The 21623-nt window shown below is 35.2% G+C and overlaps 1 protein-coding gene across 4 annotated transcripts; it reads right to left on the reverse strand.

The window, feature by feature from the left end:
- Positions 1–572: 572 nt before the first annotated feature.
- On the reverse strand, positions 573–21566 carry LOC128859781 (uncharacterized). Of its 4 annotated transcripts, none has more exons than XM_054096860.1 (4): positions 21482–21566; positions 2180–2494; positions 874–1179; positions 573–791 (listed from the first exon to the last, which is right to left on the reverse strand). In XM_054096860.1, the coding sequence occupies exons 2-4, from the start codon at positions 2474–2476 to the stop codon at positions 597–599; spliced, it is 798 nt and encodes a 265-aa protein (XP_053952835.1). In that variant the 5' UTR covers positions 2477–2494; positions 21482–21566; the 3' UTR covers positions 573–596. The 4 variants fall into 4 exon arrangements, with proteins under 4 accessions (XP_053952835.1, XP_053952834.1, XP_053952836.1 ...); XM_054096859.1 differs by lacking the exon at positions 21482–21566 and adding an exon at positions 12465–12628; XM_054096861.1 differs by lacking the exon at positions 21482–21566 and adding an exon at positions 12385–12407.
- Between the last annotated feature and the right edge of the window lie 57 nt (positions 21567–21623).

Genomic DNA, 21623 nt, shown 5'->3' on the forward strand with positions numbered 1-21623 from the left:
ATTGATGTATAGGCACCGTTTTTTATCTCCAGTGTTGATTCGATACAAAAAACACTATTTAAGAGCGGTATTATTTCCGCTAATTCACGACTGGTTTGACGACTATTCTCCTTCAAAAGCGATTTGAGACGTTCTTTATTGGACTCAGAAGATTTTAAAATACAATTTATACAGTTTTATAGAGCAGAAAGAGTTCTATCGAAAGAATACTTACCCTTTGCCAAACAGCGAACCAATCGTTGTAAAATAAAAGAAAATATAAGAACGCTATGAACTTATTCCCCAACCCAATAGTTTTATGATATAAATTCCATCTAACCATACATAAATACGAGTATGCGAAATCTCAAGAAAAACAAGAGTCCTTTATAATTGACGAGTGCGGAGGAGTGATTCAAGCAATGGCTAAAAATTTCAACAACTCAATTCCCAAAAGTACTAAATCGTGCTTATGCAGACGCGTCGTATTAGAAGAATACAATTAAGATCGTATAGACTCTTGCACAGGATTAAAAGGTTCACATACATTTTTTTCTGAATTCGATTACCTATGCATAAGAGAAATATAACACTTTCAAGCCTTGCAGCCTTTATTTTTATAAAGTAACATATTGCATTTTTAATGTACAATTTTTTGAGCTATTACATACGTATGTTCGAAAATTTACAAAGTTTATATAACCCCGAGTAGTAATATCGTAAAACATTCCCAATAACATTTTGGTATATACTGCGAATGTCATATTCTTTGATCGGATTTGAATCCAAGTCGCTGTGGTAACGCAGAACCGCTGTCGTATTTAAAATAAAATATCAACTTTGTTTTTTTTATAGATCCATAAATAAAAGCAAATTCAAAATTTATGTTATTACTTTGGTCACATCTTTCAGCGCTCTCGAATGTCTGACTTTGCGCATTTGCTTGTTTAGCGTTTGGAAAATTTTTATCTCCATTTCACATTCACAACGGCAACGCGCGCAAAACTGGGATGTCAACAGATGCAATGGGCTGCGGAAGTAATAGGATTTATTCGTGTTTAAGGAGTTTTTCTTGTGTGCCCAGCAGTGTAAAAATCCCTCAATGGCAAGCAGAATAAAAGTAAAAGTCAATGTGAAGTAAAAAAGTGATGGAATGAGAAAAAGTATATATGTCTCCTTAGTGTAACCCAAGAGGATATCCTGCAAAATTTTTCATTGTTTTAATATTCGTATTTTTTTGAAGATAAAATAAAAACAAACATAAAGGGTGTTTTTTTAGAGGTTAGGTTTTCAAGTTGGCACTACTTTTTTCGTAGATGGTCTTTTTGACAGCTGTCACTTGATTTATGCTCAGTTTGGTTTGCCATTCCATAATGAATAGACTTACACCTGAACAACGTTTGCAAATCGTGCAAACTTATTACGAAAATAATGGTTCGGTTCGCGCGACGCATCGAAGAAAATTTTGTTCAGCGATGAAGCTCACTTTTGGTTGAATGGGTATGTCAATAAGCAAAATTGTCACATTTGGAGTGAACATAATCCACAAGCCATTGCTGAGACGCCGTTACATCCTCAAAAAGTCACTGTTTGGTGTGCTCTATGGGCAGAGGGAATCATTGGTCCATATTTCTTTAAAAATGAAGCCGGCCATAATGTTACAGTCAATGGAGAGCGCTATAGAGCCATGATTAATGACTTCTTCGTCCCTGAATTGGACGATGTTGATGGGGACGAACTTTGGTTCCAACAAGACGGCGCTACAAGCCATACAGCCAACGCAACAATCGATTTATTGAAGGAAACTTTTGGTGAGCGCATTATCTCGCCTCCAAGATCGTGCGATATAACACCGCTGGACTATTTCTTGTGGGGCTATGTGAAGTAGCTTGTCTACGCAGATAAGCCCGAGACGATTGACGTCTTGGAAGAGAATATTCGGCGCGTTATTGCTGACATACGGCCCCAATTGCTGCAAAAAGTGGTCGAAAATTGGGCCTCTCGGCTGGAGTTTATTCGAGCCAGCCGCGGCGGCCACTTGCCCGAAATAATTTTTAACACATAATGGCAGACCCTTATCTTTATAATAAAGCTAAATTCTTGGCCATAACATTAAATTATATACGTTTTATTTCATCTTGAAAACCTAACCTCTAAAAAAAACACCCTTTATATAATCGTATAGATTTAGTATAATTACATTTTTAACTCCGTCCATATTCATGAAATCCTCCTTTTTATATTGTTTACCACATTTCTCTTCTGATTTGGTCGCCGTGGCAAATGGTTTTACATGAATATCTGTTTGTGAATACTCGTCATCGCAGAAAGTGGTAATTTTTGTGTGTGTTTTGACTCGTAGATATTTTTTGGGTATGTGGAAATTTTCATGTTTGACATATCGAACTTTCCATTTTGTGCCGTTTAAGGGTTCACCAGTCTCCATATCGAAATCTTGATGTTTTACCGAACACAGTGGCCGATACGTGTAGTCCATTTCCCCTGTTTCTGAATTCTGAAAATACACAAACAAGTTCCAATATTATTTTTATTGATTACTGACAATTTTGTTGATAAATTTTTAATAATATTAAACAAAGTCTAAATTAATTGAGTTGAGGTCGCCTGAGCCCAAAGTGGAAAACAAAGAGTAACTCCTACTCTTTACTCCACTATTAAAAAGAAGTCCATTATTTTCGTGTTCCCTACTTCTTATCGCTAATAATCATATATTATTTAAAAAGCTAGAGTATCTTTTTATATACTTAAAAAATTATATAAAAAATAACCCGTAGGTGGAACGTAGGACTAGTGGAACGTAAATTTTCATAAGAAAGAAAAAATTGTAAAAAAACGTGACTAAAACAAAGAAGTTAACAATTTGTACTGCTTTATGCACTACAATTTGTTCTCCTGAAAACCACCTCTATCCTGATACAAATTTTCATTCTTCTCCTTAAATTAATTTTCACGACAGTTAGTTAGACAGTTCTTAGATACTGCCTCATTTCGTTAGCCGAGAGTAAATTATTTCTTAAAAATTTTCGTAGTCCTCGCCATTTAAGCAATCAGGCAAAAATAATGTAAATTATTTCTTCTTTGTGTTTCGGAGCTGAATAGTGGGAATTATGATAGTTAATAGTTTTTGTGGGCTTTATGATAGTTAGAAGTTTTTTTTGAAAAAAACCAGCATCTTCGACACTTAAGAAACAAAATGGTAAATGCAAAACTTTATCAAAAATCCTAAAATCGAATATTTCGAAAAAGGTTAAGTTTGGGAGATATGCAAAATAATTACAAATTGCTTAAATAACAATGCCCTTAAGTATCTAGGACGATTTTCTCAGTTGACCAGAAATTGCGTCGAACTTCAATATTTGCGAGAGTGTCACTCTTTTTTTTTTAATAAAATTATGTTTTAAGTGAAAATTCTTACAATATTACCAACTTTACGCGTTCGATGAAATGTTGACAGACAATCAGTTGCTCATCTGTAGCAAAACATACGTAGTAGAAAAAATTTCACTGCACATCTGAAGGTAAGCCGTTTATAATAAAAAGCGATATTGTTATGCGTATGCAAAACTTTATATAAAATATTTATATATTTAATATTAATATATATTTATAATATATTTAATATTATTTATTTATTGTTTCTACTGAAGAAAGGCCCTCGGCTGGAGTCAAGTTGTTGGTCACGTTTCATTTGAAGAAATCGGATCTTTGGGGTAAATTAATGCAGAAATTAAAGTTCATGCTCTATTCTTACCCTTTCAAAGAATCCTATCAAATATCACATTAGGTCTGTTCATGTAAAAATAATCCAGTAAGGTTCCCGTAACTTAATTGCCGAGAACTCGCTCTCTAAGCGAAAAATATCAAAAAAGTACATGATCGCAAAATTAGTAACAATTTGCTGATTTTACGAACAGCTGATTAATTTGTTGGCGCGAAAAATCACAAAAATTAAAAATCTTTTCAGTTGCGCTTAACATCACATTATTTTATTTTGTCCACAATAATTCGTTCCATTTCATCATCGCAGTCAGATGAAGAACATTCCGTTAGCAATTGCAATTCGCAAATTTTATTTCGTGTTTATTTTTACTTTGCGATCAGCTGTTTTTCTCATTGGAAAATACTTACAAGTAAGAATTTATGCAACTTCACTTCTAAATAAAATGCCATTTTGCTCTCTCACTTTCTCCTACTTTGCAAATTTTTTGGGTACATGAACACCAAAAGGTGATAATTTGTAACAATTGTTACAAACTATTTGCTTCATGAACAGACCTATTATGTGCAAAATAATATCTGCAATATTGCATTAGATTATCAGCTGAGCATCATGAACAGATTATCAAGCAATTAACAGAATTCCAATATTGCAGCAATTATTACACAGCTTTAGCACACCTATTGTTTTTAGTTTACCAGCGTACAATATAAATACTAATATATGTAGTAAAAGTCATTTAAAAAGGCGGTTTAGGACTGTAGACATCTACAAAAATAACAACATAGACTCAATGCTTGATGATAAGGTCGCTTACTATAGTTTACGATTGGCTATCTTAATGATGAGTTTCGTACAAATTATAGTACAAAAATTATAGTATTCAAGGAAACGAAAAAGCGGACGAACTGGCTAGAGGGGGATTAGCCATGAATAAAATTCTTGCAGAAACGATATTCACACCACTGGGTGCAATCAAGAATGCAATCTCCTCAAAATATTTACAAATCGCGGATTGTAGATGGAGGGATCAGACAACCTACAAATTCAGCAGAACAAACGTCAGCATTGGCAAATATTAAACGAAGGGTTGCCTGCAGACTCTCGGCAGTGATAACTGCCTTCTAGCAAATAGAAGAGCAGGCAGCCAAAATGGGCATCCCTTACAATATATGCGGCCACAGTTGTAATGGACCAGAAAAAAAGGAAACTATATTATACTTCCTCTGTGAATGTCCGAGATTAAAAAACCCTTGGAAAACCGCTTTTTGAGAACCTTGAAGAGCTGGCTGGTACAGACGAATGTTAAACAACCTCACAAAGATACTCAATCGCACAGAATGGATATATAATTGGATTTTTGATGAATTATAGCGGTAATTACCGCTTCAACCAACACATTATAATATACAATATACGAATATTTATAGCACAAAGTGTTAGATCAGGGAATGGGAAATCACAATGCTATCAGATTTTTGCACTTACGTTTCTTATTATGATTATGAATCCGTTATGAGTGAGTGACTCGTGACGTAGATAGTTTTGAGTACACGAAATAGCCCACGTCTCTAAACGATACAAACACGTCGAGATGATAAGTCTTTCCATTGAAAATAATATTAACAAAAGTATTTTATTGATACGATTCAGGCACTTACTTACACATAAATAGTATGTATGTATGGCTATGTCTTCTGGCTAGTGTACTAGAAAAATTATATCAGATCAATATTTTTTTTTTTAATTTTGGGGATTTTGGGGACTGCTATAGAAAATAGTCTAATATTTGGCCATCTGTGTTTCACATTTTTCTGGCAGAAGGATCACAAAGATGGTTGAGGACTTCGCTAAATTTGGTTTGTCAGCGCTATTACCGCGATTGCCCGCTTCCTCTTGCTGGCGCCACTGATGCAATGAGTAACTGTGTGTTTTTCTTTGTTTTTGCTTGTTTCAGCAGCCACAACGCAAATAATGTGCTGACTATTGTGCGGGAGTAAGGATGGAAAAGATATGGCTTTTGGGGTTGAGGAATTGGTTTTTGTTTTTTTGAAACAGTAAAAGTAGGTAAATTTAGAAAAGTGTGAGGACCGTGCTTTACGTTGAATTCGAACCCGTAACCTCTGGGATGGCAGGCCAGTGCACTTACGCTAGACTACCGAGACCGAATGAATATACATATATTCTTAAATGTTTGTTCGATCTTCTGCTTCAATTTGGGATGCATGGCTTGATGTTGTTCTACAAATAGAAGGAGCTGAAGTTTTCTGCCATTCATGGTTTTTATGAGAAGCTTCTTTATGTCACATATTCACCCAGAGGCGTGCATATTTTACAGTGGAAATTAGGTCAACAAACGATAGCCGTCCTACCAAATAATATTAGCCGGCTTGGAGAGATTCCTCCTAGTTCGGTGCTCAATGGAAATCGATATGACCATATACATATGTTTTGTTGGGATACCAAATTTTGGCATCGCGATAGCAGTAGAATAAAGGAGAACTGTACTTCAACCTTTATGACCTTTTCTGCCTAGAGAAAGTGGTGAAGAGGGGTTTTCTATCAGATTTTATACGCTGGTCCAATATAACGCTATAAGGTCCAATGACCATATACATACATTGCGTCCGGTAGCAGAATTAGGTTTTAAATTTAAAGTTTCTCCCTAATCGGAACGTATTTCAAGGTCTATGATTCCTTTCATTCGAGCTCGTCATAGATTTTGTTCATGTTACATTATGCGACGATTACGTGATGCCCCAAGTGGGGATTAGATTCGATCAGGAGTGCAAAGGTTCCAGGAAACTAGCCCATGGCCGAACAATGAGAGCAAATGAAAGCATTGAACTCTTCGTTACAAGTTTGCACAATAACCCACGTCAGTCCGTGCGCAAGAGAGCGGCAGTCCTGGGGTCCGAGGACATTCTCTTCGAAATTCAAATCGTGCAAGCGCTTAAGCCTATAGCAAGGTGGATTTAATAAGGCGACAGCATTCACCCAGCTGAATTTTTCGCCGTAGGTATGGCTTACGTCAAAATGATATGCTTTGTTTGTATGTATTGGTATGTTTACATTCGTATGTTTACATTTGCTTGCTGATTTTGACATGATGCTTGCACCAAACGCAACAACAAACACATGTAGGGTTTTACTTATATGTGTTTGCTGTCACCTGTAATAAATTCGCCTTGGCCTATAGATTGCAATTTGGGTAAACATATCTGCGAGACAATGTTGGAGCGATTTCGTACAGTAAACACTATCACTTGCAGAATTGAAGTAAATTTTCATTTATATTGTAATTATTGGTCATCTAAAGGACAGAATTAACTTATTAAATTATCAGCAGCCACTTCTAAATCCCAAAGTGACAGTTTGGTGTGCAATGTCAAACAGTGGAATAATTGGATCCTATTTTTTGAAAATCGTCAAGGGCAATCAATTTCTGTGGACGATGTATCTTATCGACGCTTGCTGAACAGTTATTTTCTACAAATAATGAACATCCTTCCTTCAGTAGACAGAGATGGTGTCAGCAAGATGGCGGCACGTCACATGCGACCAGAGAGACCATGGCAATACTGCGTGATTTCTTATGACGGGAGCTGAGGCCAAACATCTTTACTAACAAGTTAAAACAGCTCTAAAACAGCTACTGTTACTCCGTTAGTAGAGAGAGATTTAGAAGAGTGTTAAAAGTCATTGTGTTGAAAACTCTTGTAAAGAAGAAAAGATTAAAGACATCCAAAAAAAAAAAAACTCTGGAAGAACGGCGTGAATTTTCAAAAAGTATGACCCGGGACTACTTCTTATAGGAATTGAACAAGTTGCAATTTCTTGGTATTATTTTTAAGCAAATCAAATCCTGTAATGCAGCATGTTGGTGGTTCTTTAAATTAAATAACTGTAAAGGTTTTTTTTGCTGTTTTCATACTTCTAAGAATTAGCCTTTATTTTGGAAGTTTCTTAACCCCCTGAAATTTCTGTTTTGCATTTGTCCACTATCTGAAACACTCTCTTGCGCGCATTTATTTAATTTTGCTTTCAAACGCTCTTTACAACAATACTTCAGACTGGCCTTTATAAAACTTTCTCTTTGCATACAGGTTACCCATTATGCACGAACACAGGCGTATGAGTCACAGCCAGAAGCTTTTGTTTGCTGATTAAATTTCATAATCAGAAATAAATACCTTTTTATATTCCCGCCAAGTTCGTCTGCGAAATTATACATTATCTAGTAATCAAGGCAAATTCGTACAAGGTGGTAGCAGTAGTAAAAAAACAAAACTTACATGTATTTAATTTTTGCAATTTGGTGGTTTAAATATCAAAATTAGCTGATTAGTTTTTACGGATTCAACGAATTTCACTATGAATTGAGCTTTCAAAGAATCTCATGAATTAGAATCAAAATATAAACAAAACAGATCACTTTGACATTCAAACCACCAGTAATCCTGTAAACTGATATATGGGCACTTCCATTAAAATGTCAACCAAAGCTAAAAAATTAAAACGCTTTAATACTTTTGTATGATCCGTTAATAAGAGTAGAGCATTCAAATTGTATTCAGCCCTACCATAGAAACCGTCGTAGAAAACCTTCGAATACGAATGTCTACTACGAATACGAAAAAATTGTAATCGTGGGTTCCATTTGAACACGAAAAAAGTGCTGCCAAATTCAAATGTCAAATTTTGATATTTCGAGAACAGCTCTCTTCAATGTAAAGAAGACAATTTAGCAAATAATCTTTAAGTTTTTTGTCAGTTAGCTGATTTTTCTAATTAAAATGTCTTTGTTGACTTGTGTGGTTGTGTTAATGGAGGAAGAGAGAACTAAACGGAGTCCCAAAACTGAGCGAAAAATATTGAGAGATGCCAGTAACCCTCTCGATATGGACAAACCATTGTAAGTGCTTCCCTTTTGTTAAAGAAAAAGTTTATTTAAATACGGTTTAAAACAGGTTTATGAAAAATTACCGTTTAAATAAAGCTGCATTTACATACGTTTTGAGTTTTATTGAAGACAGCGCAAGCTCAGCAAGGTCGTCGTCCATAACTCCAGTTCTCTGCCTATCATCTGTTTTACGGTTTCTTGCGGAGGGAAGCTATCAGCAAGGAATTGGCAAACATTTCAACGTGCCAATGGGACAGTCGACATTTAGCTATGTGCTAAAAGACGTATTGGTGCCACTACAAACACGATAGTGTCCTCAATGGGCAAATCTCGACATGAGTGCCATTGAAAAAAGGGAAAGCAAAATGGAATTTTATCAAAAATATAAATTTCCTGGGATCATTTAAAAATTAATCTACTACAAGCCGAAGGGCTATTAAAGTATCAATGTCACATTGATTTCTCCTTTATTAGCTTCAACAAAGTGGCATACTGCTGCCGTGTTGTTACAACTATACACCTGTGGAAGTCACATAAAAGTACATATACTTCCAAAATTTGTCATTATTTATAGTTTAGTTAATACAGGATTTACATTTTACAGCTTTTTTATTTGTTTCCTTCTCAATCCTCTTCTTATTACTCGTTATAATTTTTATCCGTTAATCTAACGTAGTCGTAGAAAGATTGTACGAAACTTTAAGATTTGACATTACGGTTGTATTCGGTGAGTGCTACTCTACGTACGTTCGGAGCTATTCGAATTGTATGATTACCATTTCTTAGTTTCTACGAAAAACAGTCTACGATGAATATGAATTACATGATTGGGTTGATTACATAAGAGTATTCGCAGCTTACCACAATTCCAAAATGCTTGTTTCGCTCGAATAATGTACCATCATATCTTTTGGAGTTTGTCAGAACAGTCAAATAGGACCGAATAATAGGCCTCTTCTATTCGCCGCTTCCCCGCTCGCTATCTTTATGCTCAATTAACTTAACGAAAAATTTGTAAGCGAAAGCAACGAAAAAGTTTTCGAGCAAGATTCGCCGCTAGCGAGCATGGCTATACCTCATTAAATACTACATGAATACTAAACTTAATTTTAATCTCCATATTATTAATACTGGTCATAAAGCTCATCGAGCTCTTGAATTTATCAATCTTTCCACTTGCTCGATTTCTCTCCGACTTCTTCTGTAGGAAGTTAACTTTAATGTTCGCCTCCGAAACATGTACAATTACATAATGAAACTAACCATTTTGATATTTATGCTTAATCTCATCGTTAAGAATACGAGACTATCCTCTCTCAATCAATGTTTGATGGTAAAGATATGCCATACATTTTTATTCTCATATTGCTCATATTTTTTTCTGTTGCTCAACAATTTTATAAGTATGATAGATACCGATGCCTAACACACTTTTCTAGCGTAACAAAGGGAAACCTCCTGATTTGTACAGATAGCAAAACATTTATAGCAATAGCAAATTGGTCGAAAAAATAAGAGATCTTTGTATTCGTAACATAAAAAAGATCAATGTTGGTACCGGACCATAAAGGCATCGGAGGTAACGAGCAAACCAAAGAAACAGCACGACTAATGTATGCCAACAACAAGCCTACTGTTCCCAGTTTATTTAGAAAATTATTTACATAGATATATAAAAACATATTGACTCTATTCAACTGGCAGCATGGAATACGTTTATGTATCTGTATACTGCATTCAACGGCATGCACAAATCAGCTCTCTACTCAAGCAATACACCTCGATAATTATCAAGCCAGTACGCCCGACGCTGAATAGGACATACCACACTCACACACCAACACCTCCTTATAGGAGGTACCCAACAACAATGCGCTACCCGTTTTGCGATAATAACCTATCAGCTGACCATCCGTTAAACGATTGTCGCACTTTAGAAAGTATCAGGAAGAAACACTTCGGATCCAGCAAATTTTCTGTTCTCCTAGCTACTGCTTTTGTGACCAATATAACTGCTTTAAATAATTTTTCAAAAGATTGTAACTTAACGACTATGATTTACTTTTATCAAACTATCGAGTTGTATGCCCTGGCAGGAAACGAGTACTAGGTATTCATTTAAATAAAGGGTGATTTTTTAAGTTTTTCAAAAAAACACACGTAAAATTCAGAAAAATGCATGCAATTTTTATTTAAATCGATAGTACAGTCCATATAATTTAATGTTTGAAAATTATTTCATGCGACTGCGCTTCAAATGGTCTATCCGCTTAGTCTAATTTTGGCATACTCTTTCCAATGTTTCGGGCATTATCTCACATACAAATGCTTTAATGTTGTCTTCCAATGTGTTAATTGAAGCAGGCTTGTCTGAATAGACATGAGCTTTAACATAGCCCCACAAAAAAAATCTAAAGGCGTTATATCGCACGATCTGGTTGGCCAATTGACAGGTCCCGAACGTGAAATAAAATGTTCACCGAACTCGCCTCTCAACATGTCCATTGTTACGCGTGCTGTATGGCATGTGGCACCGTCTTACTGAAACCACATGTCATGCAAGTCAAGCTCTTGCATTTTGGGCAAAAAAAAGTTAGATATCATTTCACGGTAGCGTTCACCATTCACAGTTACGTTACGATTCGCAGCATCTTTGAAGAAGTACGGTCCAATTATACCTCCAGCCCATAAACCGCACCAAACTGTGACCTTTTCTGGATACATTGGTAGCTCTTGCAATTCTTCTGGCTGATCTTCACTCCAAAATCGACAATTCTGCTTATTTACATACTCATTGATCCAAAAATCAGCTTCGTCGCTGAACACAATTTTTCGATAAAGTGGATCTTAAACTTTCTTAACAGAACACGCATTTTTATAATAAAATTCAATGATTTGCAAGCGTTGTTCGTTTGTAAGACGATTCATGATTAAATTATAGACCAAACTGAAGATGTTTGACAGTGAAACAAAACACGAAACGTGCGTCACCTGTTTAAACCAACTGTTTAAAAAGATAATAGATAACAAATCACCCTTTATTATATTATCCATAAATTCTAATAAATAAATCAACTTTTGCCTTTCCTTCGCCCATTACCCGTTGAATGATAGATTACAAGATTGAGACATCCGTTAGAGTATTCCGGCTTTGACGTAAACATCGGATAAGCCAGCAAGAAAACGGCGTTGGAAGATAAATTCGCTCGTTAATAACAATAAAAATTAAAAGCAATAAAATGAAAACAAATCCCACTTAATACATCAGCCAATTAACTGATTTTGTCAAACTCACTTCGCGGATGTCGTCACCTTCTATGATATATTTGCTCCACCATGGGTCATGTACTGGTGCAAAAATGATTCGTAAGACATGTAGATTACGCCCCTCTTATCGGTTACGCGGGACTAGTTAAGTTTACTATTAAAATATTTTGAGGATATTTCTGTGTAATTGTTGTGCGTAAATTGCATGAACGAATTGGCTCCCTCCTTCTATCTTCTATCAGTTCTTCAATATTGAATGGCTCATGGCTAAACAATTTAGCATGGAATAGGAAGTTACCAGCGAGATAGAAACGTATGTACATATGTATTTAGAAGACTGTGGTAAGTTTAATTTTCGAGGCGGTTATAGACATGGCAGAAAGGTTGTAAAAAATGTATTGTCAACCTTAAAGGATATTACGCAGAAAATAAATAACAGATGAAGAAAAATTTAATTCTATTGCACATTGCTCTCACGGGTAGATACTTATGTAACTATTAATCGACGCTCGTATATACATACATAGTAAGTATGTGTATATCCAAAAACTTTGGTCGTTTTATTATGACATTTACCTGTATCGAGAATACCATTTTTCGATCTTATCACTTTTATATTTTTCCGTTGGCGTGTGTGATTTTTACAGATTTGGTAGCCAGTTACCGGTTAACCATTCTATTCGCCCGTGCTATTGCCACTTAGTTATATAACGCAAAAATAAAAAAAAATATGCCAAACAATAGTATGCCAAACAATAGTAGTTCACTATTAAAATTTTATTTTGATATTAAACTTTTGTTTTGCAAAATAAATTGAGCACACAAAAGGATTTACACACAATATGGAAGAGATAGACTGACTAAAAGCAAATTTGGATAGAATTGGTGACGCACACGTCGTTGATATTTTCTAACTGAATTCAAGTCTCTCTCTCCACGAGTGAAAGAAATGTAAATAAATATTTATACGTGTGTATATTAACAAATGTGTGAGTATCTTATAACTACAAACGATTTCAGTTCACAACTGTAGAGCAGTTGTTTTGTTACTGTGGTAAGTTTGTGTTTCTTGATTGGTTTTTAGCCAGCTCTCCCATCATTCCATTTTATCACTTACGCAATACCAAACTATACATACATATTTTATAATTATATCTTAAATACTTATATGTATTTATTGGCTGACGAGTGTATTGCCTATTATATGTAGGGATGTTAAATATTTGTTCTTGTGATTTCGGGATATCTTCAATAGTATTCCGGGATTGCGGTGCTTAGAAACTCTTTTCGATGCAATAACGTGTGCGGTATAAAATATGTATATACATACTCAGTTTCAGCTGTAATTGCACGTGTAACAAAAAAGCACCAACAAAACAAATTAAGAGAATAGTGAGAGCATTATAACAGCTATCATTTAGTTGAAGATCATTTTAATCTATTAACATTACGTTTAATATTGAAGCTGGGGAGAGAGAGAGAGAGAAAGGAGAGATACAAATCCAAAAATGAATTCGTGTATTTTGTGAAAATGAAAATAATTCATCCCCAACAAATATATACATATAGGTATATAAATACAGTTTGTCAAGAAAATGTTTTGACACACTAAAATATTCAAGTTATTTGCACTTCATTAATTGAAACCATCGCTTTGTAGAGTCATTCTAAATTATTTTAATAATTGTCATAGTTACCAGCACTTCGTAATGGTAAACTTTTTGAATCCACCAAAGCAGGCAATAACAAAATTACAAAAAAAAAAAACGCTTCTCTAAGTTGTTAAGAAAGTATTTTTACATATCTATTTTCGCTATTGTTTGCTAGAAGGTTTGAAATACCGTTATTTCACTGAGTTGCTGCACACGCAGTGATCGTAAGAGTGATTTATTGATTAAAATATCAAATCGTACGTAAATTATAAAGAACGCAAAAATGCAAAAACCGCATCGTTTGAGGTGACTCAGTTGATCCATTGCTATAATTATACAATAAGGAGAAGAGTGCAGCAGGTATCAGAAATTTAACCCGATTAACTATTTATAACATAATAAATTGCTCAAAAAATAAAAATAGGTTGCAACCAAAATCTGCAAGTGGAACTCCAGGGAAAATATCATGGTAAGTATTTCGAAAGTATTTCGTTGAGAAAAGTAGCCGCAAACCCGCAGATTTGGATAAGAAATCTTGCTAGTGAGCTTAGAGCTTGGGGTCGAAGTTTCTCATGAAACAGTGCGCCAAATTTAGCAAAAGCACAACTATACTGCTGCTCGAAAGAAGCCTTTGCTCTCTGCACAGCTATTGAAAAGCGATTAACTTTCGCTAGAACATATCTAGCTCGCCAGATAGCTGCTGGAATGATGTGATATTCAGCGTTGAGGCTAAAATCATGCTTTATTACAACATGGACCCAATAGAGTGCGGCAGCCATACACCCGACAGTAAAATTTTGAATATTCTGCAATGACATTTGACAAATAGCGCAACAAAAGTTGGTTTCATTGTTGACAACAAACCTCAGTTTAAATTCTACCAGGGTAACGATCAAAAATATAAATCTTCTTTTTAATTGCAATAAAATATTGGATAAAGTATTGGACAAAGTCCGGATATTAATCCAAAAAGAAAATTGTTGAGCATATTTCAAGAAAAAAAAGCATCCGAAAGGTCGATCAGAATTCAAAACCATTATTTTAAAGGAATTTAAAACATATAACTTAAAGCTATTAACTGCAAATGTAAAAAAACCTTTTGGGCATATGTATTTCAGATGTATATAATTTTTGCTTTTTATTTTTGTGTTAGTTTTAAACGGATTAACTGTGTTTTCTACAATTGGCTTACGAATTATTTATTTTAGTCAAATAAAATCAAAGATTGTAAGAAAACCATCAGCAAATACATATTTTCTTAAGTATGATTGAATTTCGCTAGATTAGTAGATGTCAAAACACTTCCCTGCCAAACTGTATATATCGATTAGGCTTTGATTGATTTGAGCAGCCCTTATTATTTTGCTTCATATTTTCAAACGCATTATTGTATTTAGGAGAACATAAAATGCATTGAATAAATTGCACTTCTTTACTTTTGAAATGGCTGTATAAAATTATATGAGTTTTTATAAAGTGGTTATCTTCAAGTTTTGTTTTAAACCGAACTACTAACCGAACAAAATAAAAATGCTTGCGCTAGAGATTAAAAACAAACAGTTCATAAAACACATTTTTTTGTTGGCGGAAGTTTTCAATTTTTCTTCAAAGATATGCGGTTAGGTTTAAAAATTTAGTTTTCTACAATTTTTTCTTCAGGAAAAATTTGATGTAAAAATATTGTGTAAATTGTCACAACTTTTTTTGCACGTTTGGTATCCATTAAATTACTCCGCGTGAAGTTTAAACCATGTTTTCAATGTTAGAGAAAAAACCTGAGGAATGGTGAAAATTGATTTTTTTACAAATTTTTACGTGAAATAGACCTCTGGTGGGTATCGATAAAGTCTGCAGGCTTGCCTTAACGAACAGAGTTATAATTAGAGCATTGTAATTTGTGCATCTGTCGACCATCTTTTGTCACTTAAACTTTCACAGCTCTAGTCTGCAAATGGTTTCGCATGTCATGTTGAATTTTTTTTATGTTGCTGTGAAATTTTTTGTACGCAAGCAACAAATAGGAGGAGGAGTTCAGCTTGTTGTTGTTAAAACAACAAAACAACAACAAGGAGGAGTTCAGCCAAACACCTGACCACGCCAATTATTATGTATATATTTATATATAATACTGAGATCGAATAATAATCACATCCGTTCTGCATGCTAGGATTAAATTTACGTTCATCGCTCTGATGTTTCAGGCTATTACTTATTTATTTGATTCGATTTGAGTTACCCCTAATTAGATTTTACTAAAATGTACGCGGGTAAAAAGTAAAGACTGGTCCCGACCGAGTTTAACACTTGCTTATTATTTTGATTTGATGTAAATTTAAATAAAAATGAATGTGAAGAATGAGATGAGATCAGTAATATTGCCGATACATGTACAGCTACCTTCTTAATTTTTAATGAAGATAAATTTTGTATTTTTTGTTACATTACATTAATTTAATAAAGCCGAATAAAATTTAATTTTATGAGTTTTTTAGTAATCTTTTTATTCTTAGTATTCTGTAGCGCTTGTGCTTCATGGGAGGGGTTTGGATTATTTCAAGAGCCATGGAAAAATATTTGGCAATTCTAAAGAAACTGGCTGCAAGGGGATGAAAATCAAGAGCGAAATGAAGGTTTCCGGGACAAACTTAAAAAAAGCAAATAATAAAAAAAGTGGCGGCTACCCTAATGAACCATAAGAGTTATCTTATCGTTAAAGATAATGAATATATTCCAAAATATTGCTTCAAGCGAACAAAAATCGAATCACCTGCAAAAGCAAGTGCGAATATAGAGCTAACATTTTCTCGAGGTAAATGACTGATCGGTATCGATCCAACAATTTAAAGTTTATGCTGGTTGTCAAGGTGACATTTTACATTAAAACAATTCTTGTGCTGTGTTTTGGTTGCTCCATTCGTTGTGAGTTACAGGGTGTTAACAGTGGAAGTCAACAAAGAGAAAATTCGGTACATTTTACAGCTTTTCTTTGATAAAGGCGAAAATGCAAACCAGGCCTCCGAAATTTTGAATGGTGCTTATTGTGCCGATATTGCGTGATTTCGTTCAGGCATTTTTGATGTTAAAGATTATGTCGAAAATGTAGATAGAATCACAGAAATAATCGAAGTTTACCGGCATGTTAGTAGTTGTAGCATCGCCCAAAACAATAGATTTATTGCTCTCCAATAATGGGTTTATTTCTCACTCTACATAAAGGGCCTTTCAAGAGACGCGCCTAGATGTTGTTTTAAAATAAATATGTAAAAATTTAGATTCTTTCAGGTTTCATTATTCTTATTCAATATACGGCTCTTAACAATTATATTTGAAAATTGACATAGTTTAAATGCCCGCCAAGAGCATGTCTACAGGCGAAATTCGGTAAACAGTCGATTCATTAATGTCTAATTGTCGACAACTTCGAGATATCGGCTTTGAAAAAAATCATCATATAAAAAACCTATGGAAAGTATTTAACGTCTTAGTGCACTTTGCACCAAAGAAAGAATACTCGACTTGAAGGAATACTTAACATGCCACCGAGTAACGTTGCGGCGGATTGTCTAACTCCTAAAACTGCCGTAAGACATTCGGACAAAGCTCAAGAGGCATGAGTTACAGGGTCAAGACGGTGAAGAAATACCGAACAACAGTAATAGAAGAAGAGGGGTTGAAAAGAGTAGCCTAAATCATCTTAATATATTTACCGATTGGCTCGAAAACGTTCGACTGATTAGGTTCAGGTATCTATTGCGCAGAGGTAGGCATCAGGCAGCCATTTAACTTCCCCGACCACTGCAGCAGAAGTCTTTGCTACAGGAAAGGCTGCAGAAATAGGATTCGATAAGGCTTCAACCAACTCCAAAATATATTTATTCATCAGTCAAGCGGCGGTTAATGCAATAAACTCATATGAAATTTTATCTAAAAATGTTCTAAAAAGCAGGAAAGCCATAGAGAGACTAGGCGCTGTGCATGCACATTTATTGGTTACCCGGACACAAGGGCATTGTAGGAAACGTAATTGTAGATGGGATTGCGAAGAGCGCTGTTTGCATTTAAACACGAAAACTACATACTGAAACCTTTAAATACGATATACAATGACATTGCTGCGGACATGAAAATACGGATAGATAGAAGGTGGAACGCTAGAACATCCGGCATAGAAGGTGGAACGCTAGCCAAAAAACTCTAATTGCGATATTTTCGATTCAAGCTAAAAAAATAAAAAAGAACTCCTTCCTTGGTTAATTTTTTTAGTCGATTTCTAGCATATTTCCCATCCCCAAAAACCTTCATTATCAGCCTAAGAAGCTGCGAATTTCGCGACGAGAAAAAATAACTCAACTTACTTATTAGTTTTAGATTTATGTAAATATGTAATCTAGTCCGTAAGAGTTGTAAATCATATACTTCGATACTTAAATTGCTAAATTAAGGAAATATCAGATTCAGAGTTTTGTGTGGCCCGACTTTTTAATCGGGATTTGCATCCCTAACATTTGCTATTTAGACATTTTATATGTAAAACTTTGTCGGAAATTGATGATATAACTTGATATGTATTACTTTAATTTGTTTCTTTACACAACACCTTGACTTACTATCAAAGTTAATGGGTGTTATCTAGCAATCACTACTGTTCCTTGTTGTTCCCATATCTCTATTCTAGCGCAAGTACTTGACGTTTAATGTACGAGTATGTATGTGTTAGAATAATAATTAAAAACTATAGTTAATTATTAAGAGGTTGCATTGGAAAATAAACAATTAAAAAATAGGCACTCAAGAATAGGTACACACCTTCTCGCACATTAGGGCTATCTTAATTTGAAATTTAAAATTGAAATAAAAACTGTGCTTTAACACATTGCATACATTTAAAAGGAAACGTGAAAAAAGTTCGAGTCAATTGATGAAGTTCATTGTGGTAGTAAAAATTCACCCATTTTCAAATTCGTTCACATATAATTTCTTAACTGCAATTACAATCGAGAAGATTTCATAATGCAAAATTTTGAGAGTAATGTTTTCTACAAAACTAGATATTTCTTTTACATATAAAGAACACATGACTAAAATTGCAAAAATTTTTCGAACTGCTGTATTTTTATTATTCGAAGGAATATGCGTTAGGATAGGCATGATGAGAGTCTTGTAAAGTGTTAGTTTTGTTCGTCGAGAGAGGACTTTACTACCCAATTGCCCACTTAGTCCAAAGTAGCACTTGTTGGCAAGAGATATTCTACGTTGGATTCCAAGGCTGACATTGTTATCGGTGTTAATGCTGGTTCCTAAGTATACGAAGTCTTTTAGAACCTCGAAATCATAACTGCCAACAGTGACGTGGGTGCCGATACGCGAGTGCGTCGACTTTTGCTTGTATGACAGAAGGTACTTCGTTTTATCCTCGTTCAACACCAGACCCATTCGCTTTGCTTCTTTATCCAGTTTGGAAAAGGCAGAACTAATAGCGCGGTTGTTAAGGCCGATGATGCCAATATCATAGGCATACGCCAATAATTGTACGCTCTTCTAAAAAATTGTGCCTGAGCGATTAAGTTCTGCGGCTCGAACGATCCTCTCCAACATCAGGTTAAAGAAGTCACATGACAGCGGTCACCCTGTCTGAAACCTCGTTTGGTATCAAACGGCTCGGAGAGGTCCTTCCAATTCTGACAGCGCGTCTGGTGTTGAGCAACGTCATCTTGCATAGTTGTATTAGTTTTACGGGGACACCAAATTCAGACATCGCATCCAATATTTGGCGTATTGTAAATATTTGATCGACGGTAGACTTTCCAGGTATAAAGCCACACTGATAAGGTCCAATCAGTTGGTGGACGGTGGGCTTAAGCCTTTCACACAATACGCTCGGTAGAACCTTATAGGAATATTTAGAAGACTAATCCCGCGGTAGTTAGCACAGATTGCTGGATCACCCTTCTTATGGATTGGGCAACGCACACATAAATTCCAATCGGTAGGCATGCTTTCATCCGACAATATTTTGCATAGAAGTTGATGCATATGCCTTACCAGCTCCTCGCCACCATGTTTGAATAGCTCAGCCGGCAGTCCGTCGGCACCCGCGGCGTTGTTGTTCTTTAGCCGCGTTATCGCTATTCTCACCTCGTCATGGTCGGGTAGCGGAACGACAATTCCGTCGTCAACGATTGGGGTATCGGGATCTTCACATTCTCTCTGACATGCGCAGCTATCACTATTTACTAGGTTTGAGAAGTGTTCCCTCCATAATTTAAGATTGCTCTGTACGTCAGTCACCAGATCGCCATCTTTGTTCTTACAGGAAAACTCCCCGGTCTTGAAGCCTTCTGAAAGCCGCCGAACTTTCTGGAAGAATTTTCGGGCGTTGTTCCTATTGGCCAGCATCTCAAGCTTGCAGGGGTCGTCATCAGTGTAGGAAGTTCTCATCCGAGGCTTTGTTTGTGTTTTCATTTGGGGGATTTCTAAGTGGCGGGTCCCCAATCCAGCGTATAACCAGCTATCCTGGATTGATTCGCCTTCTCACGTTAGCTCGCTCACGAACGGGTGTTCGGAAGCTACCAAGAGAATACTTGGGCTAGTCCCGGGAGTTGTGAGCTACTTGAACCATATGAAGAAGAATCGTCCTGGCCACTCCCAAGTGAATGGCGATCAGTAACTTTCCCCACTTGCGTGGGATTATCGGCCAACATTTTTTTTTTCAGCCCAATCAGTTACGCCAGTGCCATCTGTTACGTCAGGGGAAGCAATTTTTTTTATGATTGTCATTGAAAAAAATATTTTTTTGTTGTGTAAATAAAGAATTGATCTAATGAATAAAAACGTTCTTCAATTGATACCGATTGTTTTTCTTCAATTTTCAACGCCTTCAATTATCACGTCTCTAGACCAGAAAGGTGCTTTAATTCCAAAATTGGCTATCACTAACTAGACAAATATTTGCCATTTTATAAATATTATAATTGAGCCTTCTTGCTCGGGTAATTAAGTAAAAAATTTGTGTCTTATCTATTTGAATATTTTTGTCTTTAGCTTGTCTCTAAGTATTTTATTTTTCTTTTGAGCGAAAGCCTTAAAGTAACACATGAGCTGAAAAGCCCCAGGGCAACTCATAGACGGCACTAATTTTATTGCATTCGCCTCTTTTCCAGTAAATACTAACCCTAAAAAGACAGCTGTTAAAATTTCATGATATTCTATGTATTCAATAGTTTGTGAGTTATTGCGGTAAGAGTGACGCTACTTTTATTATAATATTTGCAAAATGATGGATGAAAAAGAATTTTGTGTTTTAATAATGGGAAAACATACCGTTCAAGCGAAGGAATGGTTTCAAAAGTGTTATGGGGACTCCTCTCCATCAGAAACAACAATAAAACGATGGTTTATTGACTTCAAACGTGGTCGCAGAGACACCGATGATGCACAACGCATAGGACGTCCAAATGAGACGGTACCACAAGAAAACATAAAAACAATTCACAACATCGTTTTGAATGACCGAAAAGTGAAGTTGCGTGACTTAGCTGACATTGTAAAGATATCAAAAGATCTCATTGCATGAAAATTTTACTTAAAATATCCGTTCATATTAGCCAAAAAATATATAGTCCAATATGTTTCTAAAAAAAGCTACTTTTAGACCAGTTCATATACATTTATGAAAAAAAAAATTGCATTTCACTACATTCAAACGTTCTATTTCATATTAAAGTGTATACAGAATATGTTTTTTTAATGAAACTTCTTTCAAGTGCAGTCATTCTAATTGAATGAATCGACTGATTAAATTAAAAAAAATGCTTCAAACTTACACTATAACAAACGTACATATAAGCAATTCTTTAAAAAAAAAAAACGAATAAAGACATTCACTTTATGAACATAAATAAAACTAACGCTGGTTAAATTCCACATTAATATTTTACATACCCGGTTTTTCTGCAATGACCCAAGTGAAGTGCTTTTCTTAATTGCATTTCTAGTTCATCAGCGCTGCTAAGGCTTATTATAGTTTCTGGAATATATAAAATACGTTAATTAATATACACATTTACATTTATTTTGAAATAAT

The sequence above is a fragment of the Anastrepha ludens genome, chromosome 4 (assembly GCF_028408465.1).
Source record: "Anastrepha ludens isolate Willacy chromosome 4, idAnaLude1.1, whole genome shotgun sequence".
Classification (NCBI taxonomy): domain Eukaryota; kingdom Metazoa; phylum Arthropoda; class Insecta; order Diptera; family Tephritidae; genus Anastrepha; species Anastrepha ludens.